General features: G+C 52.2%; 9 protein-coding genes across 9 annotated transcripts; 7 read left to right on the top strand and 2 right to left on the bottom strand.

Moving 5' to 3' along the window:
• Positions 1 to 150: 150 nt before the first annotated feature.
• On the top strand, positions 151 to 1,720 carry J4E87_004376 (uncharacterized protein; the record flags this gene model as incomplete). The annotated part of the gene is made up of 5 exons (XM_049375997.1): positions 151 to 181; positions 235 to 255; positions 313 to 401; positions 447 to 684; positions 732 to 1,720. The coding sequence occupies 5 exons, from the start codon at positions 151 to 153 to the stop codon at positions 1,718 to 1,720; spliced, it is 1,368 nt and encodes a 455-aa protein (XP_049234206.1).
• A 170-nt stretch (positions 1,721 to 1,890) lies between these two features.
• J4E87_004375 (uncharacterized protein) lies at positions 1,891 to 2,979 on the bottom strand (the record flags this gene model as incomplete). The annotated part of the gene is made up of 3 exons (XM_049375996.1): positions 1,891 to 2,551; positions 2,615 to 2,780; positions 2,832 to 2,979. The coding sequence occupies 3 exons, from the start codon at positions 2,977 to 2,979 to the stop codon at positions 1,891 to 1,893; spliced, it is 975 nt and encodes a 324-aa protein (XP_049234205.1).
• Positions 2,980 to 3,514: 535 nt separating this feature from the next.
• J4E87_004374 (uncharacterized protein) lies at positions 3,515 to 4,574 on the top strand (the record flags this gene model as incomplete). Its single annotated transcript, XM_049375995.1, has 3 exons — positions 3,515 to 3,572; positions 3,629 to 4,064; positions 4,118 to 4,574. 3 exons carry the CDS (start codon positions 3,515 to 3,517, stop codon positions 4,572 to 4,574), a joined length of 951 nt encoding a protein of 316 aa, XP_049234204.1.
• Positions 4,575 to 5,928: 1,354 nt separating this feature from the next.
• ARF6 (ADP-ribosylation factor, Arf Arf6) lies at positions 5,929 to 6,775 on the top strand (the record flags this gene model as incomplete). The annotated part of the gene is made up of 5 exons (XM_049375994.1): positions 5,929 to 6,022; positions 6,069 to 6,254; positions 6,357 to 6,503; positions 6,557 to 6,672; positions 6,731 to 6,775. 5 exons carry the CDS (start codon positions 5,929 to 5,931, stop codon positions 6,773 to 6,775), a joined length of 588 nt encoding a protein of 195 aa, XP_049234203.1.
• A 1,242-nt stretch (positions 6,776 to 8,017) lies between these two features.
• Positions 8,018 to 11,631, top strand: J4E87_004372 (uncharacterized protein; the record flags this gene model as incomplete). Its single annotated transcript, XM_049375993.1, has 6 exons — positions 8,018 to 8,026; positions 8,058 to 9,524; positions 9,670 to 9,840; positions 9,894 to 10,652; positions 10,699 to 11,172; positions 11,224 to 11,631. 6 exons carry the CDS (start codon positions 8,018 to 8,020, stop codon positions 11,629 to 11,631), a joined length of 3,288 nt encoding a protein of 1,095 aa, XP_049234202.1.
• Positions 11,632 to 13,097: 1,466 nt separating this feature from the next.
• Positions 13,098 to 16,862, top strand: J4E87_004371 (uncharacterized protein; the record flags this gene model as incomplete). The annotated part of the gene is made up of 5 exons (XM_049375992.1): positions 13,098 to 14,790; positions 14,841 to 15,082; positions 15,134 to 15,892; positions 15,948 to 16,397; positions 16,446 to 16,862. 5 exons carry the CDS (start codon positions 13,098 to 13,100, stop codon positions 16,860 to 16,862), a joined length of 3,561 nt encoding a protein of 1,186 aa, XP_049234201.1.
• Positions 16,863 to 17,383: 521 nt separating this feature from the next.
• Positions 17,384 to 19,353, bottom strand: J4E87_004370 (uncharacterized protein; the record flags this gene model as incomplete). The annotated part of the gene is made up of 4 exons (XM_049375991.1): positions 17,384 to 18,816; positions 18,953 to 18,965; positions 19,024 to 19,135; positions 19,298 to 19,353. The coding sequence occupies 4 exons, from the start codon at positions 19,351 to 19,353 to the stop codon at positions 17,384 to 17,386; spliced, it is 1,614 nt and encodes a 537-aa protein (XP_049234200.1).
• A 2,730-nt stretch (positions 19,354 to 22,083) lies between these two features.
• On the top strand, positions 22,084 to 23,248 carry J4E87_004369 (uncharacterized protein; the record flags this gene model as incomplete). The annotated part of the gene is made up of 5 exons (XM_049375990.1): positions 22,084 to 22,114; positions 22,174 to 22,253; positions 22,320 to 22,911; positions 22,995 to 23,003; positions 23,055 to 23,248. 5 exons carry the CDS (start codon positions 22,084 to 22,086, stop codon positions 23,246 to 23,248), a joined length of 906 nt encoding a protein of 301 aa, XP_049234199.1.
• An 860-nt stretch (positions 23,249 to 24,108) lies between these two features.
• On the top strand, positions 24,109 to 24,489 carry J4E87_004368 (uncharacterized protein; the record flags this gene model as incomplete). The annotated part of the gene is made up of 1 exon (XM_049375989.1): positions 24,109 to 24,489. One exon carries the CDS (start codon positions 24,109 to 24,111, stop codon positions 24,487 to 24,489), a length of 381 nt encoding a protein of 126 aa, XP_049234198.1.
• Positions 24,490 to 24,733: the final 244 nt, after the last annotated feature.

The raw sequence follows: 24,733 nt of genomic DNA, 5'->3' as shown, positions 1-24,733 counted from the left end.
CTAGTCATGGGAGAGGGGATGAGCCTAAACCAACGGCAGGGTGACGATTGTGCGGGACCAAACAAGTGGACCCCGCCCAGAGCTCCTCCGCCAATTCGCGGCATCGCAATACATACGCAACCTCCACACTCGACCGAAACCATATTCAAGATGCGGAACCCTCTTATCAGACTAGAATGCGGTAGGTCGAGATAGTGAAATTGATTTGAGCCAGCATTGGCTAACTAAATCCAGGTGTTAACAGCTACGACTGGGGTGCGTGCCCCGCGTCATCACTCACCTTCGCCCCAGCAGTATGCTGAACCAACCCAGGCAAAGTCGGCAAAGAGTCTGCAGCCGCCAAGTTCCACGCTGCAAACGCTTCAGACTTCTCGATTGAAGAGGAGAAGCCATATGCCGAGGTATGAAATTCCAGCTTGCGATTGACGCGTCGTTGACACGGTTAGCTATGGATGGGCACACACCCGTCGCTCCCCTCCAAAGACAAGGAAACCCAGCGAACGCTTCTCGACCTCTTCGAAGAGAATCAAGCCTTGCTATCAACAGATATCGCCGAGCGCTATGAGAACAAGCTCCCATTCCTGTTCAAGGTCCTGTCGATCAATAAGGCCCTGAGCATCCAGGCACACCCGAACAAGAAGCTTGCCGAACAGCTGCATGCAAGCGACCCCAAGAACTACCCAGGTCAGCATAATTACGGAAATTTCCAACAGAAATACTCACCTCACTAGATGACAACCACAAGCCCGAAATGACCATTGCAGTCACTCCCTTCGACGGCCTCTGCGGCTTCCGACCCCTTGCCGAGATCGCACACTTCCTGAAGACCGTCCCTTCATTGCGCAAACTCGTCGGCGAAGAAGAGGCGAAGAAGTTTGAGGACACCATCAGTGGCAAGGAGACATCGGACAAGGAAGAGGACATGCAGGAAAACAAAAAAGCTCTGCAATCTGCCTTTACAAAGCTCATGAACACGGACAAGGACGCGCTATCATCTGCCAGTGAAGAGCTTGTCAAGGCAGCGGAATCTGAGGGCGACAAGTTCGCGGACGGCGGCCCACCCTCCAACGACGGCAAAGAGCTCGCAGACCTCGTCATCCGCCTCAACTCTCAATTCCCTGGTGACATCGGTCTCTTCGTCCAGTTCTTCCTCAACTACGTCAAGCTCGACATTGGCGAAGCCATGTTCCTCAAGGCAGACGACATCCATGCCTACCTTTCTGGCGACATCATTGAGTGTATGGCGAGCTCCGACAACGTTGTCCGCGCAGGCTTCACCCCAAAGTTCAAGGACGTGGACAACCTGACAAAGATGTTGACATACAGCTATGCGCCGATCAGCGAGCAAAAGATGGAGCCTAGAGACTACTCACAGGTCAGACTGAACGCACCAGCGTATAGCTCCAACAGCAGCAACAAGCTGTACAACCCACCGATCCCCGAATTCGCCGTAGTAAGGACTGCGCTTAACCGGGTAGGTGGAAAGGCGACATTTGATCCGATCGATGGACCAAGCATCATCCTGTGCACCAAGGGCAAGGGAACGATTAGCGTGGGACCAAAAGAGGAGGAGATCAAGGAGGGCTACGTCTACTTCGTTGGTGCCACTGCTGAGGTCGTCATCAAGAGCGATGTTGATGCCGAGGACGAGGAGGGCGCAGAGGGCCTGGTAACATTCAAGGCATTCTGCGAGCTCGAAGACGGCAAAGGCAAGCTATGAGACATGAGATATGAACAAAAGGGTACGACAACGACTTGATGATATGACGACAAGAGAAACGTCTTCTTGCTATATTGTATTTGGCTACATAATACATCTATCATCTATGAGTGGTATCACAATGCTATGAGTCGCTAAGTCTAGAACAACAAGGGGAGTGAAGTGTCGCCTTACTCCGGCAAACTCCTCATGACACCCTCAAACGCTACCAATGCCATGGCATTCGCCGGGAACGCCCTGAGGAAGCAAGGCACAAAACCCCGCCAGTACCCTTTCCAGCCTTGCTCCCTGTACACCGCTTTCGCGGCATCTCTCCACCTCGGAAACTTTCTTTGTGCCAGCGGATCCGTCATGATACGCTGCTTAATCACATCACTCGGATAGCTCGTCAACCAAAAAACCTGCGCCGACAAACCTCCCGCCCAGAAATTGACAGCGGGAGCAGACAGCGATGTCCGCTGTTGCAGCTGCCGCGTAAAAAGGTCATACGTTCCCCACCAGAAGCAGAAGAATGTGCGGAAGAGCAGTGTAGCACTGAGACCGTGATACACTCCCCTCATTCCATGACCAGTGTATATCTTCTTGAGGCAGTCGATTGGTCCGGAGTAAAGGCGTGACTTCTTATCCGCAGCGTATTGTACTTGCAGACGTGCCTTGATGTGTTCGACGGGCGCGGCGATGAAGGACACCGTCCATCCTGCCATTGTGCCTGCTAACGCGTGGCCGTATACGGGCAGTTTACGCTGCTGTTCGCCGAATTGGAGGTGTGAGGGGGGGTTGAAGACGCGGTCGTTGAGGACGCGGCGGTAGACGCTTAGGGAGCCTAGCATTCTTTGTGGTGTTAGTACGTACGACCATCGTAGCATGTATCTCGGAGTGCGTAGATCCACATACATCGAGTCCATAAACATCCATCCTACAAGCGGTGGGGTAGCGCCCTTATACAGCCCCGCGAAGCCTTCTTTGCGGAGTGTCTGCATCAGACAATCTACCGGGCCGCGGAAATGGCTTTTCTCCGTCGTTTGGAGGCGGACTTTCACCGTGTCGAAGGGGTGACCAACTATCTTGGTTAGCCATTTTCAATGCATGTGCTGGGTGAATGATTATTTACCAGATAACTTCGCAATTCCGCTGAACACCCCAGCGACAAAGCCGCGGTAGTGCTTGGGAGACTTCTTCGGCTCATCAGAGGTAGCTATCAGCGCGGTGGCCGCCGGCTGTGAGTCGCTGGTTTTCAGGTTTAGGGCTGAGGTAGCCATTGTCGCGTCGCTGTTCTCCGGTACAATATCGGAATCATGCCTCCCGTCCAAGAAAAAGCACAAAAGGCACCCAACACGTCAAAAAGATCACGAAGAAGCGAAGGTAGGTAGGGAGAAGCAGGGCCGTCGAACGACTCAAGCCATTATTCTCGGTGGAATTGTCAGCAGTGGTCAGTACAGTAGGCAACTTGCAGGTTCCGCATATCGGAAACGTACAAGCGCCCGCGATGTGGTGACGATGTCGACAGGGCCGAGAGATCGGTGTTCGGACGCCCGAAAGTCGCGTTTTAGTGCCTTCCAAGGTTGTCTCTCCAGGGCTGGACCCTTGAGATTGGCTTGCCAGATTGGTACGATGGTTCCTTCATAGACTTAGCGGCTGCCCCTCCATATGCACTTGCGATCGTGTGCGACCGAGGATGGCGCGGTTTGATCTTTCTGTTGCTAAGCTACTGACGTTGTCTTCACTAACCACTCTGTATACCCTGCGACAACTTTGTTGGCGCGCGCGCATTCGATATACGTGTTCTAGGTAACTATGTCGGCGACTACGAGTGCGACGACGGCGCCCGCTGCGGGTGTAGAGTCGAAGAAAGGTATGTTGGATGTTTGACGGGGCGCGTTTGGAAGAGCTATACTGACATCGGCGCAGTATGGACGACCCTCATTACCAACACGGCATACCTCACCGGTCTCCTTACCCTCGACTACTCGCTCAAGAAGCACGGCACTAAGTACCCGCTCATCGCTTTGTACACGGATACCTTCCCCGAAGAAGGCCACAAGGCGCTCGATGAACGCGGCATACCGAAGCAACATGTCAAGTACCTGCTGCCAATCAAGTCCAAGGACTTCACCGCGGACCCGCGCTTCTACGATTGCTGGAGCAAGCTAACGCCGTTCTCGCTGGAGGAGTATGACAGGGTGGTACAGCTAGACAGCGACATGTTGGTCTTGCAGAACATGGACGAGCTCATGGACTTGGAGCTGGACGCACCGAGTACAGGCGGCAAGGGTAACAGAGTGTTTGCAGCGAGCCACGCATGCGTGTGCAATCCGCTCAAGAAGCCGCACTACCCCAAGGACTGGTATGTCTCTTCCCTTATACATACATATGATACATAGACTAACAAAACTCCAGGATACCAGAGAACTGCGCCTTCACAACCCAACACGCCGACCCCACCACCGCCCAACACACAGGCGCCCCCTCAACCGCCGGCCTCCGCATGCCCAACGGCGGCCTCCAAGTCGTAAACCCCTCGCTCGCGACCTACAACCTGATCCTTGAGCAGCTCTCCAACGAGGCATCCGGCGACTACGACTTCGCTGACCAATCGCTGCTGGGCGATCTGTTCAACGGCCGCTGGGTTACGCTGCCGTATACCTACAATGCGCTCAAGACGCTGAGGAATAAGGGTGTGCACGATGTGATCTGGAGGGACGAGAATGTTAAGAATATACACTATATTCTTAGTCCAAAGCCTTGGGAAGAGGAGGATGGGAAGTCAACGTGGGAAACGCATCAGTGGTGGTGGGATGTTAATAATGAGAGGAGGAAAGAGGAGAAGAGTAGGGGTATTGACGACGGATTCTAAGCTCTCACGATGTAGTGGGGTCGTTGCATAGTGGTCGGCGTAGAGGTGTAGAGTAGTACGAGAAACTTGGGCGAGCATCTTACGAGAAGCCCTGGAGGCGTTGCATAGTGGTGGGGTAGGGAGAATAATGCCCTGCATAAAAAGTATTTGGCAGCCATGGAGGAAGAATACATTCCATCCAATGAAGACTGCGTTGCTATTATTGAACAGCTCACGTTTTGCGTACGAACACCTTCCTTTTCGGTAGCACGGCTTTCTACACGATGTTTTTCAAGTTTCCTTTAGGCTTGGCGCCAGGGTTCCTCCCCGATTCAGTAATCCCTCAAGCTCGGTAGTTATGCTTCTTTCAACACATGGTCCGCACGGTGTACCACGTCATGGTGGACGGTACTAACCCTGCATGGCCAGTGTACAGGCCTTGTGAAGAACTATTCGTAACGCGGACCAACATTTGACTATAGCAGTCATGCTCGGGCAGTTGGAGGGACGATTCGAGCAACCAGTCGCAGAAAACTTCTTGCATCGGCTTATTTCGCCCGAGATATCAGGCCTCGACGATATTTGAGCCGGCTATAGCAGAGACTAAATCCCGAAGGAGGGCTAGCCAAACGGGAAGATCGGAATACGTCACGGTAACGCCGTGTGTACAGGCAAGATGCAGTGAGTGAACTGCTGCCAGTTCCCACGCGAACGGCGCAGACCCCACGGCTTCATCAATCTCAGGAGTAGCGCCGCGTACCTGCGTTTGCCGGCATTCGGTGAATCGAACGGCGGCGGCAAAGTCACACGGCAGGAAAGGCTGCTGGAAACTATATGGCTAGCTGCAGCTATCGTGCAGCCAACGCGCATGCAGATGCAGCGAGTAACGCATGCGGAGACCCTTTGCTTCATCTTAGCCAAGATTCGCAATCAAAGGGCGTCGTCGAGCTGTGAGCCCCTTTTCGCCGACTGAGGCAAAAGCAGGAGAGGCGGTGATGGAGGTGTGTGGTTGGCGTGTAGGATGAACCCGTCACGATCAAGCCGTTGGGCGGAGCACAGACGTTTGGCAGCTGCGATCTGCAACGCGCCTGCTGCGGTTTCACTCCTGAGCAGCGTGAAACCTCATTTCATGAACAGCGCCAGCGCCCACGCGAGACCCTGTCCCGAGTCGCTACACATTTGCATCTCCTGTGCCGTCTACATCTTGACGTCTTCTCCCACACACGACCACCATTGAATCTCACTCCGACGCCTTATCACGCCCGACCGCCTGCCGTCTACCGTCCTCCGTCGCGCGCACTAGCTATAGCTCGCTTTCGCCGATATACCGCCCACTCAACACCACCACCAAGTCCATAACGCGTAAATCAGCACCATGGGGGGTTCAATATCCAAGATGATGGCCAAGGTCTTCGGCTCCAAGGAGATGCGCCTGCTGATGCTGGGCCTCGACGCTGCCGGAAAGACCAGTACGCACCACCATCACACCACATACACTGTCGCTAACTCCCCCAGCCATCCTCTACAAGCTCAAGCTCGACCAGGACGTCACCACCATCCCCACCGTCGGCTTCAACGTCGAGACCGTCACATACAAGAACACCAAATTCAACGTCTGGGACGTCGGCGGCCAGGACAAGATCCGTCCGCTCTGGAGACACTACTTCTCTGGTATGTTGGGCCGCGGAGGCACGGTTCCGGGTAGGCGAGTCGACATGCACGCGACTGCATGCGCATGGCTTCCACCTCACCCGGCTCCTGCTGATATCTCCCATTGAACAACATGACTAATCGCAATCGCAGGCACCCAAGGTCTCATCTTCGTCATCGACTCCAACGACCGCACCCGTATCGACGAGGCCAAGCAGGAACTCACAAGGATTATCCAGGACCGAGAAATGAAGGATGCGCTGTTGCTGGTGTTTGCGAACAAGCAGGATCTCAGCGGAGGTGCGTACATGCCAGAAGTCGTATGTGAGGGATATTGGGCTGACACGATATAGCTATGCGACCAAAGGAAGTCTCGGACCGTCTGCAATTAGACAAGATCGCCAAAGACCACGTATGGAAGGTGGAGCCCAGCTGCGCGACAACAGGAGAGGGTATCTTTGAGGGATTGGTACGTTTCTACTCTCATAATTCTACTTGCGCATTCACTCTACTAACACCTGCTTTAGGCCTGGCTCTCCAACAACGTCAAGCTACCACCCGGCGCCAAATAAACGTCTTCCCACCCACCGCGATCCGCGCATCCCCGTCCCTCTCTCACACACTGTCCGCGATACCTGAACGACTTGCATGCTCTTCCCTGCATATACCCGGTTTTGTCCTCTTTACTTAATGTCGCACTTACTCTTATCGTCTTGTAATCTTCTTAATTGGGACTTGTACATTAGATATGTACAAATCTTTTTTTGTCTTGTGTGTAGATCTTTTTCCTGTTGTGGTCCGAAGATGGGTGCCTGGCTGGGCTGACTGGTTGGTTGGCTGGTTGGCCGGGCTGTCTATAAGTAAGCGATACTGATATTACCTCTGTCTGTGTTCTGAAGTGCTGGTGGTGTAGGGTTTGGATGGTGACGTGGAGCATTTTGACGTCTAATACCTAGGTTGGCCGCGATTACCTTTTCTGACGCTCCTTCCGGACCAGTCCTTGCGACTTTCTTTCTCCGCACTCATCGACCACGGATCTCCCGACCTCATGATTCGTTCCCTCTCTGGTATACGCGTTTGACATTTCTCCATCGTGACCATGGCATAGTCGCGATCATCGGTGCTTGCTGCACTCGAACGAGTTCGCACGCATTGGAGTGAACTACACAAGCAAGCTTTGACGGATTGCTCTTTCTGCAGGTGAGTTGCGCTCTCAACAAGCCGAGTGTTCCTGACTGAATGAGAACTGACTGAATTGAAACACAGTGTCATGAGCTTGGGGATCAGCATAGCGGTCCCGATGGCCCTGCAGGAGATCAGCGTGTACGGACGCGCTTTCGACTGTAATCCACTTCAGAAACCACTTTACTGGCATCTAGCTAATTTCGCCGATATCCAAGTTGATTTGCTGACATCCAAGACTGGCTTGTTTGGTTTGGCGTCACAATCAGACAATTCAGAGTGCTTAGGGGCACTCTTTGTCTTCCGAAAACTGCCTCCCAAACACGATTGTGTTGGCTTGTCTTGGGTATTGGCAAGCAATGAGACACTCAGACATGTGTATATGAAGATGCTGGAGGACAGTGTTGAGATGGACACCAGCGAACCCAGCTAATACCTTGTCTGGCTACTTAAGACAAGAACTCAACCTCAAGGCTTCGCAAAACTTCTTCTAATTACCTTTCGTCACAGACGACTTTTGCTTCTTATTCTATCGACCCGACAGCTATGGCTCCCCCTATGATAGCTCCCGCAACGCGGGTGGCGATCGACGCCGCAATCAGCGCCGCAGTGAACGACTCAACAGTGACGACATGTGCAAGGTGTGGCTCGTCAAACCACAATCTTCTCAAGTGTCCTGCGAACAATTCGGTCAGTAGCAAAGGCCCTCTCTGGAAGAATTTCAATACCGGAGCTGCGCTAGGCGCCGATGAGTATCTCAAGAACCACGCCCAGTACCAGTACCAGTACGTTGCTCCTATGCCTGCCATAAGGGGTAACTCAGGTAGAGGTCGTGGTTGGGGGAATCAGCAGCCAGGACGGGGCCGTGGAGGCGGAGGCGGGGCTGAAGGCGGAGGTCGCGGTCGTGGTGACAGTCATGGTCGCGGTGACAGCCATGATCGCGGTGGCAGTCGTGGTCGCGGTGTCAGTCGCGGCGGTGGCCGTGGAGGGTTCAGCAACACCGGAACCAATCAACGTGTGCCTTGGACTGCAGTGGCCAACTACAGCAATGCTACAACCGGTACCGACATGCACTATCCTCTGCCTGAAGATCTCAGTAACAAAGCCCCCGTCGGCGATGGCAAGGCATGGACCTTACCGGGGGATATGACCGACCGAAACAACGTACTCACACTCAAGGAAGACTCGAAATATCCACTTCGGTCGAGCTGGTTTACGAACGCTGACAAGGACGTCATCCTTACCAATCACTTTGAGTACGAGCTTAGTGCCGACAAGTTCTACGAGTACAAAATTCTGGATATGGGGACGAAGAATCGCAAGAAGCTGAAAGTACTCATGCAGAACGCTATCAACAGTTGGCCCTTCCTGAATTCCAACCAAGCATCGTTTGCAACCAACGGGATGGACACGATTGTTTCGTGGATACCATTGCATACCGACTTAAAGGACGGAGAGGCCGTTGATGATCACTCGATCGAGTGGGGTTCTCATAGAATCCCTCTCGGGAACGATTTCGTCTCGACTCGATTCAAGTTCGTCAAGGCGATCGACACCCATGGTCTTCGACGTTATGCTGCTGCCGATCCGAACTACGAACACTACAACTTCAACGACATAGCTACGTGTCTCAACATCGTCATCTCCAAGAGCTTCAGTACAGATGTGCACAAGTTGTCATCGAACAAGTTCTTCGTCAAACGCGCTCGCAGTACACTCAATAACGGGACAACCGAGAACGATTCCAACTCATTGGAAATCATTCGCGGCTACTACTACAACGTCAAGCCTGGTATGGGAAACATCATATTGAACTTCAACATCTCCACCAGCGCCGTCTTTCGACCGATACTTGTGAGCGAGTTCATGGCGGACTCCGAAACGTTCGCGGCTGATAGACGTGCGCACATTCTGGCTGGAAAGACCGTGTACATCCACAAGGACCGCATCGACAGCGATAAAGACAAGGAAGCTAGGCTGAACGACGAGAGTTCTCGGTATTGGAAGGTCTTTGAGCTCCAGAATGATGGTGGAAATATTGACAGCCTAGTCTTCTACAAGAAAGTTTTGGATGACAACGGGAAGCCCCGAACGAACGATAAAGGAGGATACATACTGGAGCAACAGCCTACGAAAGTGGTAGATCATTTGGAACAAGGTGAGACACCATTTCTCATGGTCATACGTTTATATGCTAATCGTCGCAGTGTTCAGCACACAGCCAAGAAAAGATCTTGTAGCGGTCAATGTGGGCTCGAGGCTGCATCCAGTATGGTACGCACAGGAGTTCCTTCGTATCGTACCTTACCAGCCCTATACTCGGCCGGTGCCAGACGCGTACACCTCCTCTATGGTCGACCAGGCATGTCGTGATCCAGCGGTCAGCCGTGCATACATCGAAAAAGAAGGCCTGGCCAGCATTGGGTTCACCACTAATGACAGCGCCGTTGCCTTCGTAAGTACTGCTTTACTTTGATCTAATTTTAACGGCTGACAAGTGCATTTCAGGGAGCGAATATCCCCGTCAAACTGATCCCCACCATGCTCCAGGTTCCACATCATGTCTTGGGTATGCCAGCAGTCAAATACAGTAACGATACCACCACCGGAACAATTCAGGCGAAAAAGCAATCTCACTGGCACTTCCCGCCGAACGCCACACGGTTCCTGTATACGAATCAGAGCAATCTGGGTAGCTTCAAATACGCCATACTGTTGGGTGAAGGCGTTTTCAAGAGTAAGAGACAAACGTTCAAGACACGGATCACCAGTCAGATCGCCAAATGCGGCTTCCAAGTCTCTCAGGCAATGGATGTGTCCAATCCTGGTCTTGACGAGCCTCTCAGAACGATGGAGCTTGGATCAATCAAGGAGAAACTCGAAGAGGCCAAGAAGCTTGGTGCTGACTTGGTCGTACTCGTGCTCCAGAGCTACAACGTTGCCGCATACCGCAACTTCAAGAGTCTTACAGACAGAGATTTGGGGATGCAATCGGTTTGCATGACGCTGAAGCGAGGTCGCGAGGAGGAAATAACAACCAACATTATGATGAAGGTCAACCTCAAGTTCGGCGGTATCAACCACGGAGTCACAATGGGCGCTCAACTCTCTGCCACCATGGTCATAGGTGCAGACCTAATCCACCCAGGACCAGGCTCATATCCAGGCACACCATCTATAGCTGCTGTTGTGGGTTCAGTCGATCTATATGCGGGCAAGTGTCTTGGATCTTTACGACTGCAAGATGTTCACAAGACAGATCGAGAGGTACGTCAAGTTCACCCTTTGCTTGTGGTTTTGCTAATCATCTTAGATCATCGATGAGAAGTCTCTCAAAGAAATGGTTCTTGAGAGGTTGATGGCCTGGAAAGAGTTTGGTCTCGGTGTTGTCAACGAGCTTCCTAACAACATCATCTACTTCCGCGACGGCGTTAGTGTCGGACATTATGACAAAGTCAAAGAAATCGAACATCGAGCTGTTCGCGCCGCTTACAAAGAGGCCAGATCGCAGCGTAACCTCCCAGAACAAGAGCTCAAGCTTGTCTCTGTCATAGTCACGAAGCGTCACCACACTCGATTCTTTCCACAGAAGCCGGAGGAAGGAGATAGATGGGGCAATAAGAACACCCATCCTGGTACCTGCGTCGACAAACTCGTTACATCACCCTACTATCAAGACTTCTTTCTGCAGTCTCACAGTGGAATCAAGGGCACAGCAAAGCCTACGCATTACTTCGTGCTCGAGAACGAGATAGAGCTCTGCAAGCTTGAAGGCCTACGAGATCTAGTAAGTTTATCAGAGCTCTTGCTTCGTTCGTACACGCTGACACAAATGCAGATCCATAACCTCTGCTACTCATATGTTCGCACCATGGGCGGTGTCTCTTACGTCTCACCAACATACTATGCCGACCGGCTATGCGAGCGAGGACGTCTCTACATCCGCAAATACTTCATCGGCGACGACAAATCTCTCTGGGACGACTTTGGCGCCGAAAAGAAGCGACAGGAAGACATCTGGAGAGATGCGCGAGCCAAGATCTACGGGACAGGAGAACGCAAGAAGAGTTCCAAAGAGCGACAAGCGGAGAAGGATGATTCGGAGAAGGTCATGACTCACATGAAGGACTGGATGCTCAAGAAGGTTGAGAATGAGTTCTACATATTCAAGGATCATGCGGACGAGAGCAAGAGGTGGAATAATCCTTACTCCAAGGATCTGGCGCAGACGATGTTCTGGATGTGAAGGATCTGGAGTCTGGAATGGTGAGTGTGATGGTGGTTGATCTCATGTGAGGCACTGATGATGGACGGAATGTGGTTCTCTTCTTTCCTCCTCTTTTTTAGGTTTCCCTTATTTCCTTCTGTCTGCTGCTTCGTCGCGGTTTCCTAGATCGTTGTCATAGACTCTACTTTCTGTACTCAATAGACTGTCAAACCCACAAACCCATTGCACTCCCCACAAGACTCACATCTCGCAAGCATGGCCCATGCCCTCTTAACGCATTGATACGTACACATGAGTTGATCTTAATGTCTACCGATGTAGCTGCTCGGTGGTGTTGCGCCTTCATCCACCTGCCTCTGCCAGATGCTAGTGCGGTGACGTCATCATCTGCCACACAATCTCCATCCCAGTTGCTCCATGACTCCGACGTAACCCTTTACACCACGCACATCGCACGCCAAATAATAAAGCCCAGCTTCAAATGAGCTGACTTGTCTAATTGACGCTATGCAACAACATGAGATTGCGAAACGTTCTCACGGCAGCCTCTTGCCGCATCTACTCGACACATGGGTACCGAGCTTATGGCGCACCTACCTTTGGAGAACATGGAGCCATGCTTGAAGCTCATGCAACTCAGAGGCGAAGTTCAAGAATTCCAAGATGATAATTATAATAGTGGAGCGCGCATTGAAGCGCTGCTTCTATGAACGATACGATCGGACTTTGCTCCTGGATACAAGGTCACCGCCTTTCTGCTCTTTCCAGGTTTGCTGCCTGAGCATACACATACTCCTTTTATCAAGGCCGCTCAATGTCATTTCGCAAGTCACCTGCTGCGTCAAAAAGTCTGCGAGTAGGTGTAGGCGTCTTCTTCTGCTAACTCTCTATTCTCTAGTCAACCAGCTTTTCCCGTCTGGAGCGACAATACTCAGACTCTCCAATCATTGGATACGCATGTATCAGTATCGACATCACTCATGTGCGATCTGTCGCGGGGGTTGAAATCGAGCGTTCTGCGCTTGCTACCAAACCTTTTTCGATAAGCACACCATCACTGGACGTGTCTGAAATCAGGACTTTGCGCGCGGTTGCGTAGACTACATTCAGTTGTCGGTTGTGAGGGGCAAGCTTTACCAGATTGGCCATCGCCGACGCTTGGGATTTACTACAGCAAGCAAGGCAACACATGATGCACCAAGTCCACACAAGCCCAGAGAAGACAGCTTTGTCTACTAAGGATGCTGTAGCCTGATGACTCTCGACAAAGTACCAGCTAAGACGGCAATCGAAAAGTCCGATACTGCAAGCGGCTTTGTAGCAAGCATATCACGGGCAGTATCTATACACGGTCAAGATTGCTTTCCCGACATGACTGTGCGTGTACCAAGCCTGCGCGAGTAGCAATCTTCACATTTGAAGTATAATAACGGTCTCCATTCCGCTGAGTATCACTGTCATCATCGAGTACCACTCATCTCAGCATGGTCCGTAATAAGAACGGCAAAGGCAGAGGCTATGACAACCCCAAAGCTGAGCACAATGCGATCAGTGCCAAAGAAAAACGGCACATCGAGAACAATACCGCGAACTTCATTATCTATCCATCCATGAAGGACGACTACTGGGCTTCGCTCGACCGTCTCAAGAGACCAGCTGCTAATGAATTCTACAAAGACTTGATACGCTACGGTGACTATCCCGGTGGCCCCAAAGATCCCAACAAAGCGGAAACTCCTTGGCCGAGCAAGCCGGCTGCTACGATAGAGAAACCCGATACGAATCATTCTGGTCATGATACTCAGGCGCAAGGTATTGGAGCTAAGATATTTTCATTCGGTCATGTATCCAGCACGTCTGCGGACAGCGAGAGCAGCACCCCTGGAGCCGAAGCATCCAACGAAGACACCATATTGGAGGGCGCGAATGAAGCAAATGTCGTCAGCACAGTCAGCATCAATCGGCCATCGCGAGAAATCAGCAAGATTCAGTCCATCCCGCGTGCCAGTCTTCAAGACGCCCCTGCGATCAACTTCCAAGAAACCTCGACTCCCAACTCAGCTCCATCACCTTCCACTTCAAGGGGTGGAAAGATAGTTCCAGTGAATCCTGGGCTATCTGAGACTCTGTCCAATCTGAAAGGTGCCTCGAAATATCCTCTTAGAACATCGCTTCGTACTAAACCAGAACGAGGCGAAGTGATCACGAACTCCTTCCAGATGAGGATCAATGAAAAAGCAGTCTTCGCCGAGTATCGCATTCTTGGCATACCAGCATCTGAATCACGGGCTGGGAAGAAACGTTACATGGAGACCGCCATCCAAAACGTACCCTTCCTAAACAACAATCGTCGGAACTTTGCAACTGACAACGCCGACACCATCATTTCTTGGGTGAATCTACACCAGTATGCGGGCGCTCACGTTATGATCGGTCATCCGACTACTGCTGTTGGAGCCATATACCGCCTGGTGGATATCGTTGATCGAAACACTACTGCGCAGCTCAGCTTAGAGTACAAGAGACGGATTGATTTTGCCGACTTACGGTCCTACGCAAACACGTCGCACGCTGATCCGTCCAACTACGATCCGAGCGCAGAAGAGTATGCGCTCGATACCATCATGTCCAAATGCATTGTGCACGACAATACTACTTTGCATCTGAACAACCACAAGTTCTACGTCCGCAATGCCTTCCGAGATCTGGTAACATCTGGACAGGGAGCTATTGCGCCTCTTAGATCCTTGCGTGGCTATTCCTACAGGGTACACGCGACCATGGGTAACATTCTTCTCAACATCAGTCCAGCCAACAGCGCGTTTTGGAGACCTTTGATGGTCAGTGAAGTTTTGCAACATGGCCGCGGAACCTTCGGCGGAGATGTCGAGGAGGCGAAGCGAGCACTCAAGAACGTCAGGGTCTATGTCGTCCACCATCGCGACAGCAAGGACAATAGATGCAAGCACCCGAGGTGTGGAAACCGCGCCAATTGCACAGCAAATAACAGGGCCAACTTACCCAGCCTCGACGATCAGCATGCGAGACTAAAGACAATCTGTGGCTTTGGGCTGGCATGCAACCAAGAAACCTTCAGGTGGGAACACAAAGACGCGCAAGGAAATGCCATCGCAGCGCATCGCATTAATGTTACTGTCGAAAGGTACCAGTACGAACGTAAGTACAGCTCTCATCGGGTATATAGCTAGGGGTTAACCACATGACAGAATACGGACGGACGCTGCGACATCCTGGCTCGCCTGCGGTGAACGTTGGCACCAATCTGGCACCTACGTGGTTTGCCCCAGAGGATCTTCGCATCGTTCCAGATCAGATTTATGCAAAGATCATACCTGACGCAGTAGCAACCGATTTCCACAATGACGCCTGCAGGCCGCCTGCTGTTATCCGATCACGCGTTGAACGAGAAGCACTCTCTCGCATTCCAATTACTCAAGTTGAAGGCCTCGTAAGTCACCGACCCCTCAAGAGTTTGCAAAACTATCCTAACAGTATTCAGGCCCACTGTCCACACATACGCATGAGCCCTCACATGATCCAGATACCCTCCGTTCGCCTGCCTTACCCAGCGATATCGTATCAAGGCAACGCTACCAACAAAGTTGTGGATCAGCGCTCTGGCAGATGGAACCTCCAAAACGCTAAGTTCCTACAACGCAAGGCTGGCAACGTTTCTTGGAAGCTTATCACGGGACCAAACGTTTCCCCTAAAGGTGACTCAGTGAGGCGCGTGGAAACGCATTTCAACGCAGCACTGAGACAATATGGGGTGGCGCTGAACAGCCGAATGGAAGGTCAGCCACTGAGTTTGTCGAATGATACAGAGGATCAACTCTCCCACACCATTCGTGTCTACCTCCAAAGCCGGCAGGATCAACAACAGCCAGTACCAGACATCTTTGTCTTGCTACTGAGTCAAAAAGACCAAAATCTTTATTCCAACTTCAAGTACCTGGCCGACAAAGTCTACGTGCTTCAATCAATTTGCATGATCGAGGCCAACACGAAGGGCAACGGTATCGCACAGTATATGGCCAACATAGCCATGAAAGCAAACCTCAAGATGGCAGGCATCAATCATTCCGCAACGGGCCTAGACAAGCGTCTTAGTAACACGTTGATTCTAGGCGCCGACTGCACACATCCAGGTAGCGGAGCGCTAGCGGGCAGCCCTTCCGTTGCTGCTGTTGTCGGATCATTGGAGGCAAATGGGGGCAGGTTTCGTGGAAAACTCAAGCTACAACGACCCAAAGAAGAGGTCTGTCTTACGCTGCAATAACTTTCTTACCTTCGCTAACTGACTGTCGTTTCAGATTATCCATGGCTTGGGAGATTTCCTCGTCGACCACTTTACCGCTTGGTATAACTTTCATGGGAAGTTTCCTGAGAACGTACTCTACTATCGTGACGGTGTCAGTACCTCACAATACGATGACGTCGTCGACGTGGAGCTCGCAGGTATCGAAGAAGCTTTCGACAATTTGGTCGAAGCCCAGAAAGGCGTGGACATCAAGCCGTTGAAGATCACAGCAGTCATCGTCACCAAGCGACACAGTACCCGTTTCTTTCCTCGCCAAAAGAACGATGAGATGACAAACGGCAACTGCAAACCCGGACTCCTCGTGGATCGCTCCATAACGTCACCGTACTACACCGACTTCTACCTTCAATCACACAACGCCATCAAGGGGACCGCGCGTTCTGCTCACTATATGGTGATTAGGAACGATATGGGAATGTCAACCGACCAGCTGGAAGATCTGGTAAGTCTTACAGATGAGCGTAGGGATATTACTAACAAAGAGGTACAGACGCACAAACTGAATTACACCTACGTTCGAGCTACACTAGGTGTATCTTACGCGGCACCCGCCTACTATGCTGACCGCCTCTGTGAACGAGCACGCTGTTACCTACGCAAATATTATGTCCCCAACAACAACGCGCGCTTCGACACCCGAAATCAGCTCCGTAACGTGGAAACCGCCGTCAATCAGAATCGTAACGCTACCAACGCGAACGTGCCACCACGCCCCAGAGGTCACAAGAAGACGGATGCAGAGATCCAGGCAGAGAAGACTGATGCAAAAGACGTCGCCGATAGGATGTACAATTGGCTCAACCCAATCGCCGAGAAAAGGTTGGGCGATCAACGGGATGATGTTGCGAAGAATCCTGCAGGAGATGAGAGACAGAGGCATATGCTGGAAACCATGTATTGGATGTAGGTAAGCAAGGGGTGAACGACGGGAGTATGCTGGCGGATCACGGAGACTGCTGACCCATGGCTACGGCCACATTTTCTTCATCACCACCTCTTTTGTGGATTTCCCTTATTTCCTTTCGATGTCATAGACCGTGCTTTCTGCCCATAGATTTCCTTACTCAATAGACTGCTCAATTCACATCTTCGTCACAACTCAACCCTAAGATACTCATCACCACAAGCATTCGACTTCGAAAGAATCACTGCATTGAGACAAGAGCTGGAAAATGATATGAATTCTATTGAAACAAGTCGCTTAACCTTTCGGAAGCTTGACTAAATAGTACTGAAGCGTTGACATGCAACACTAGATGACCCTTACACTAACACCTCTAGCCATGTTGCAGGCCTTCCCTAATCTAACCCACACCAAATACAAACGCCGTAGCGCTAGAATGCAACGATGAAGATGAAGAGCCAGGAACCAAAATTGCGCCAACCGGTCGTCAAAATACGTTAAGAATGTATGCAGCGCTTGGAAGATCATTTCCACTGACCCTGGCTCAGCTTGAGCAGGCCCTCTACGCACCCGGCTTCTTCTGCTGAGTTTATACTCGAGCGACCACTCGCGTCGTCACCGTGCATGAACTGTCGCAGCTCATCGTCTTGCTCGGGGTCGACAACACCCTTGCCAGCTTTCCGCTTGTCCTTGGCCAGCATGGCACCGAGACTTGACGTCTGCGACATCAGATCTGTGTTCTCTCCCAGTATCTTGCGAGCTGCTCGTGAAGCAGGAGGCGTAGCGGCGACTTGGCGGTCTCTTCGTACAGACTTGGACGCGTTAGGCTCCCAGTTCTCCTTATCGCTCTCCGTTTGCGGGAACTCGTCCGACTCGGTGCTTTCACCGCCCTTCTTGTAGTCGGCATAGTCCTTGCTGGAGAAGCGGCCGCTGATGGTGGACGCGCGTTGCATGGAGCCGCGAGCCTTCTTGAGTGGACTGCTTTGTACTTTATGTGAGCTGTGGCGTGCCATCAGCGGGCTGCTGTTTTGGCGGGCCTGGTTCTGTGCTAATATCCTTCGGTTCGCGCGTAGTATGCCAATCGCGTCAGCTGCACTGCCACTCTCCTCTTGTTCGGCACGCGTTGTCAGGCTGGTTGTTGATCGGCTCTCGGGATCACACCAGAACTCCCATGCACGCGAATCCCTGCTCCTTCCGATATTCGATGTTGTCCTTGGTACCTTGGGGCTCGGCTCGCCTCGCGCGGCGGCGGCTAGGCGGTCGTTCAAGCCAGCTGCACTGTAGCTTCGTCGCAGGCCAGCAGCGGCACGGGAGAAGGAAGATGGAGTCTTCTTCGACTTTGGCGGTGATGGCGTCTTGTCGAGGTCGGTGACGATACGCGCAGTGCCGTCCTCATTGGTCGCTATCCGCACGAAAGAGTGCTTGCGCTTCAGTGGCCGGGAAGGGGTCTTGGTTGCATGGTCAGGTGATACTGAAGGCTTCGGAGGGGCGTTCGGAAAGGTGATGACTTCGGGCGTGTAATCGTCGAGATAGCGGACGAACGACGCGCTGCGACGGTTGGAGATCCATGATGTGCGTTGTTGCGCGGCGCCCTGTGAAGATGGTGCAGCCTGCTGCGAGTTGCTTATTTCAGCGGAGGCATTTTCGGTATTTTGAGTTTCGGTAGATGGCTCTGCGACAACTTCGTTCGCGTTTTCTGGTTCGTTGGCAGAAAAGGTAGTGTCGATGGTGCGTGGTTCTGGGATCGTTTCGTCGGAAGTGAGTTCTGGCGTTGCGGGCTGCTCGGGTGGGTCAGACCTCGGGCACTCGTCCGCCGGCGCGTTATCGATATTGCGCGCAATGGCTACCGTCTCGTCCTCGGTGGGCGGGTCCGACATGGTGGAAGAAGAAGACATCAGCGATGCCGTGGAAGATGGTTCGAGAGGCCGTGAGCGACGGCGGTCGTTTTGGCGTTTATCTAAAGCAGAGCGTGATCAGGACGTGTTTCGAAAATCATGCGCACAACCAAGCCACGCGCAACACTTCGGAGCGATTCAATCGGATCGATTGAAAAGCAAGCACCAGCGACGCGCACAACAGATGGATTGACTTACTTTGAAACCAAATCTAGGACGCGATGTTAGCAAGGCGCGCACACTCGTGACGTGGAGAAATTGGCGCTTACCTGAACTTCTTTCTCGCCAAGCGCGACTTTGCGGACGATCTCTAATCGTGCTGCCTTGTCTGGCTTCGGGTTCTTGAGATATTCCGATTTCAACACGTCTTCGTCTTCCTTGCTGCAAGATGTCGTGGTCAGCGCTGATGGGGTGATGGAGAGTCGTGCCCGCGGGGTAGGCCGAAGTAGCTCCCGATGGTAGGTTGCGCACGAACCAACGCGTTGAACATGGGTCGACACGGTCGAGATGGAAAGGCAGAACTTGGATGGAATGAGAGCATACCTGGTGCGTCTTCTCTTCTGGCGAGCAAGAGCTTTGTTGTCGACATCCGGTGGCATGTGGTTTGCGACAGTTTCCTGCGAGTGCACGAGGAAGGCCAATTGACCACTAAAACTGGCGCGTCTGACGGTGGGAAGACGCGATGACGCAGGCGAGGAAAACGACGGCAAGGGCGATGAGGCGGACATGATGGGATGACAACAACGGATGTTGGCAATTGGATTTGGTGTGATCAGAGAAGAGCTACCATGAAAGAGAGTTATAGTAGAAAGAATAACGCGTTCAATATGGTGGCAGGAAAGTAGTGTGCGAGGCGCGTCTTCAGTCGCGTACGTATCAGATTGGTCCGAGCCGAGCGCTTGCCTATGTCGTGCATACCACTTGACTGAACTTGCCGCCCGTGCACACGACCACTCCAGCCTCATATCCTGTATTATCCATGCGGCAGATGGTCACGCATGCACGAGCATGATGAGGCTGAGAAATTTCCACATTCTATCACGCCCAATCTGAGCATCGCTGACGAAAACGCGTGCATCCCATCACTTCAATAGCCTTTCGTGGTTCATCTCGGCGTCGTGCAAGGAACTACGCGAACGCGGGACGACAATTATCTGTTTTGCTTTTCCAAGGTTCTCAGCCCTATTTCGGAACACGTCCAAGAACGCGCGTGAGCAGAGCCCATTGAGCAAGATTCCTCCAACAGTATTGGCCCGCGGTGTATTGCCGCCCCTTTCTCGACATCATCTGCTTCCGCGCGGGACGAAGACGCGTAGGAGTCGCGACGAAAACCATGCTTCTGTTTCCACACGCGTAGCACTGACAAAGCTAGTACTCAAAAAGGATAGTGGTGAAACACGTCCGCACGTGACGCGCTAACCCTTCCAATCACCCCGCCACATCCGCGAAACACGAGTCAAACAATGCACGGTTCTGCTCATCACAACGTTCTGACACAAACTCTCTACCATCGGTATCCTCCGATGACCTACCCTGCCTGTACGCATCATTGCGACTGCAATCTAGGCAGCGACACGCTACTCAACGACTATCCAGTCCGGCCTGCAGTCTAACTCTCTTGGCGGTAACCCTCACCGTCAGATGGGCTTGCACGATGCTCAACCACCATTCCATCTCTGTTCCCGCAGATGCGCATACTCACTTGTCCTTCTTAGCATCTGACCTTTTGCATGCACTTTGGTCTAGTCGCGGTCTCATTGTTCCATACCTTCGTACCCCACATCCACCGGTGAAGACAACCATACAAGGCAGAAGGTTTTGGAGCAAGAGTCGGAGGGTTCCGTGGCCTGATTATACAGATCTTTCGCGTCAAGACTGATCGGTGTCTTTCTGCCTTGTACAGTACACTCTGACGATGTCTGTGTTCAGGAGCCAAGGAGAGTTGCACTGCTCGGACCGAAGCCGACAGAAGATATTCGTAAGACAGCTTACTATCCCGCAACCACGTGCTGCGTGCGGCACTTCTGGAGTTTCAACATTCGCGTATTGGCCATCGAGATCTGACCGAGTGCCTGTGGCTTTTTGGCGTTCGTGCGATCCTTGAGCCTCACCGGTTTTGGCCCCATTTTCCTATCTCGTCATCACCAGTTACCTCCTAACCTGCCATTACGATGGATGATTGGCGGATGGCACCCTTGCCCAAATCACAGCTACCAACGGTGTGCTGTTCTGACAGCCCTACGAAACAAGAAAACCCGACCGCTAGGTTCCTGTTCGCGTAGGCGAGCTACTGCATCGAGCCTCGGATGAGGGTTTCACACCCGAGAATCTACACTTCGGTCAGAGATACGGTCGCATCGTGGTATAGGGCTAGCCCTATGGGTCCACTTTCGTACGCAGACTCCGCTTCCGCCGCGAAGATTCTGGAGTCTGAGATTCTTTCGCACGATATAACCGCCACTCTACCACTGGAACGCGGACCGTGACTGAACGTTCAGCTAGCACTTCAATTGGTTGGAGCTCACTGCCTAGTGCTATTGTCGCAGGACATGACTATGCACGGTCTCGATGCTCGTTTGGCTTTGATTCGCCGGGGCCAGGTGTTTCTTCCGTTGATTTCATCTCTAGTCCTCTGATCGGATGCAGGGCTTAGGCCTCTATTCCTCTTTTCCCGGTCTCTGTCCGCCGTCCGCAACAAGTGTGCTATCTCTTCCACTGTATCACATGTTGAGCCAAGAGTCACGGGAGCTGTCGTGGACAACACTCCAGCGAATCGGCCCCTGATTGTTGACTAGCGAACATTTGACCCAGCGGGAAAGGCGTCGAAAGCAGGCAACTGTACCCAAGAGGCGAATAGGTCCGCCGTTAGCCCTTGATCATATCTTGTCACGCCAACCTCCGAACACCCATGCACGTTGCAGAAGACGGTGGCAGTCGTTCTACCGCCGTGCTAGCACTAGACCGGGCTCCAGGAACTCCTTGATGTAACAGGCTTTGTTTGTGTTTCTTTACGCTACAATTCAATCTCATTGGCAGCGTCACTTCCACATAACTCTGTATTGTAAGCGATGTTCCCATATGTGCAGCTTTCCCCTGTTGCTGCAATATTTCAGGCCGACCACGATAACCTGTGCGTTACATTCACCTTTTTCACCGATACAGTGCCACCCCGGTGAGTCACGGGCGTTCGTAGCGATGTGATGGTGTTGACGGAGGCAGTCTTAAAGCCCAACTCACGTCCGGCTTTGTGCTACACAAGATACAGGATCGAACTTATAAGCTCATACGCCCCAGCATCCTCTTTTAACTTAACAAGCTCAAGCAAAGCAATGTCTGGCAACATGCGCGTCGCAATAGCAGGTAAGGCAGCCATCAAAGGCCAAGCAAACTACACTCGGGCAACCTTCTTACACTGTTAGGCACTTCTGGTCTAGCGCTTCTGATAGCACAAGAGATCAACAACTCGACGAGCCACCAGCTGATCATTCTCTCGCGAACCGTAAATACCCCTTGGAAGAACACAGTCCATCTACCGAGTATCAAGTAATGAACTAACAATCACCAGCATCAAACGAGCCTGATCGCTTCTGGTTACAACTGTCAAGTCGTTGATTACAACAGCCCCACATCCCTGCAGCATGCATTGATGGGTGTCGATACTGTCATCTCGACTGTACTGGGCAATCCCCAACTCCGTCTAATAGAAGCGGCCGTACAGTGCCGGGTTCGTCGCTTTGCACCTGCGGAATTTGAAGGTCAGCCAATCCAGCGAGGCCAAAACGCGCTGCTCGATCGTGGCCGCAACTCTGCGTTGGCCTTACTGCACCACTACCGCGCCAACATACAGTATACGGTCTTTGTTTGTGGCATACTTTATGAGCGCTTCTCGGTGAACGGGATGATGTCTCATCGTCTTGGGACTCATAGCGGCTATGGCAACGAGGGAGACTTCATCGCCGACCCACGGCAGATGACTTCGATGGCACCGATTTACGACGCAAACCAAAACCTCTCCTGTATCTGCCTGACATCCGCATACGATGTGGCACAGTTCGTGGTTCGTGCCCTCGACATGCCAACTTGGCCTTCCGAGATGAGCATGTGTGGTGAGCGTATGACCGTCCATGCCTTGGTCGAGGCTATCAAGGCGTGCCGTAGTAAGTATCATCACTGTTTGTCTGATGAAAGAACTTTGCTAACATGTCCTTGGACCGACCATGGGCTAGCATTGACTACCAAGCCCCCGCCAGTACGCAGGTATTCTTTACAGCATTCATGCAGTTGCTGACCGACTACGCAGATCTCGAGTACCAAATGACGATGGCTCAACTGGGAGGAGACACAGCCGGACAGAGGCGGCTCGCACCGCTCCTCGCGACAGCGGAGGGGCGCTATGATTTTGCGGTACCCGCCTACCTCAACTCAGTCTACCCAGACGTGCAGGTCACTCGTTTCCAAGACTGGTTCCTGCGCAACTGGGCCTCGATACCGTGAACCAATATCATTGTGGAGTATCATCCGGTACTATGACGATACTTCCGGGGCCGAAGAATATCCGCACGGGACTGGTCATATTTGGATCGTGCATAGGGGTTCGGTTCCTAGGATTTTGACAACATTTCATGGGGCTCCATGCTCCGTCTTCTCCACTTACATACTGATTCGATTTCGTTCTCAGACTGCTTCTATGTACCAATATCGAGTTGGCGATTGAACTAAGGTCTGTGGGTCGCAACAAAGCTTCGAGGCGTTGACAATGGGATGCTCTTTGCAGCTTACAATGCAGTTAAATTCGTAATGTTATCAAGTCTGCAATCCCCAAGTCGTTGCAATTTTACAAGGGTTTGGCACTTGTGAAGTTTTGATCAAGGTTGTGTCGCTTACGCCTGAGACACGACCTGGAACGCCTCCGCTGCCAACACCGCACGCGACACGTAGCGGCTCGCTCGTTCCGAAGCACAAGCAACGCTAACTATTTCTGCAGAAGCATACCCGATCTGCGATGATGTGAGGAAGGGTCTTGTCAGAGTTTGATGGCAATCTTCGATGGGGAATTACATCAAGTCGACGTCACCGGTGGGGCAACCGCTCCCCACTGCCATAATAAAACCACGACGCGCCTGAACACTCCTTTCTTTCCAGTATCACAACCACAACTTCAATTACATCTTCACGACCAAATTCACATTTTCGAAAACTTCATCTTTCTTCCTATACCCACAACGTAAGTTTCATTCCAAGAGGTGGTGTGGTGGACGGGTTAAGTTGCCGTTCCTGGCGCGACGCCCACGAACCATCCACAAGCACGCGTCTGTTCATGTTGCTAACGTATCTTCAGCACAAACACATTCAAAATGGTTTCTTCTCAGCAAGGCTACGCTCCCACCACCGTCGACATGAAGGGTAACCCCCAAGCTGTCAACGAGGTTCAGTCCAACCTCCCTCTCCCCGAGCAGCCCCCTGTCGCCTCCGACTTCAACTCTGCCGATGCCAGCACCGTAAACGTTGGCTCCGGTCGCCAAGAAGCCTCTTTCGCCTCCGGCGGTGGTGCCATCCGTGAACCCGCTGTCGGTGCTGGCGGTGCTTCCGGACGTGAGGCCAAGGATGGCCTTGGTGGCATCCCCAACGACGCTGTCTCGCGCGAGGCTAAGGACAAGGCTGGTCTTGCCGACACCACCAACAAGGACTACGGATACCCACAGAAGAACGACCCCAGCTCGGGCGCCAAGCAGTAGAGTACTGCAGGAGGAAGAATAATGAGATACCCGAAGCATCATGGGATTGTATGATTATGGCTACTATCACTGCGCTTAGTAGCAGACTGCAAGAGCAGTCTTACGATGATCAATGAATGAAATGAACGAACAAACAAATGTGTCATCTCCCTGTCGAATTGTGATGTCGTGATGAAGACGATGATGTATGAATGAATCCCATCGACCCATGCTAGACTTCGTGCCAACGCCTCACGCGATCCGG

The sequence above is a fragment of the Alternaria ethzedia genome (assembly GCF_023757985.1).
Source record: "Alternaria ethzedia strain BMP 0044 chromosome Unknown scaffold_8, whole genome shotgun sequence".
Taxonomy (NCBI): domain Eukaryota; kingdom Fungi; phylum Ascomycota; class Dothideomycetes; order Pleosporales; family Pleosporaceae; genus Alternaria; species Alternaria ethzedia.
The sequence above is the reverse complement of the archived record's forward strand: the minus strand, read 5'-3'. Positions and strand labels throughout refer to the sequence as shown.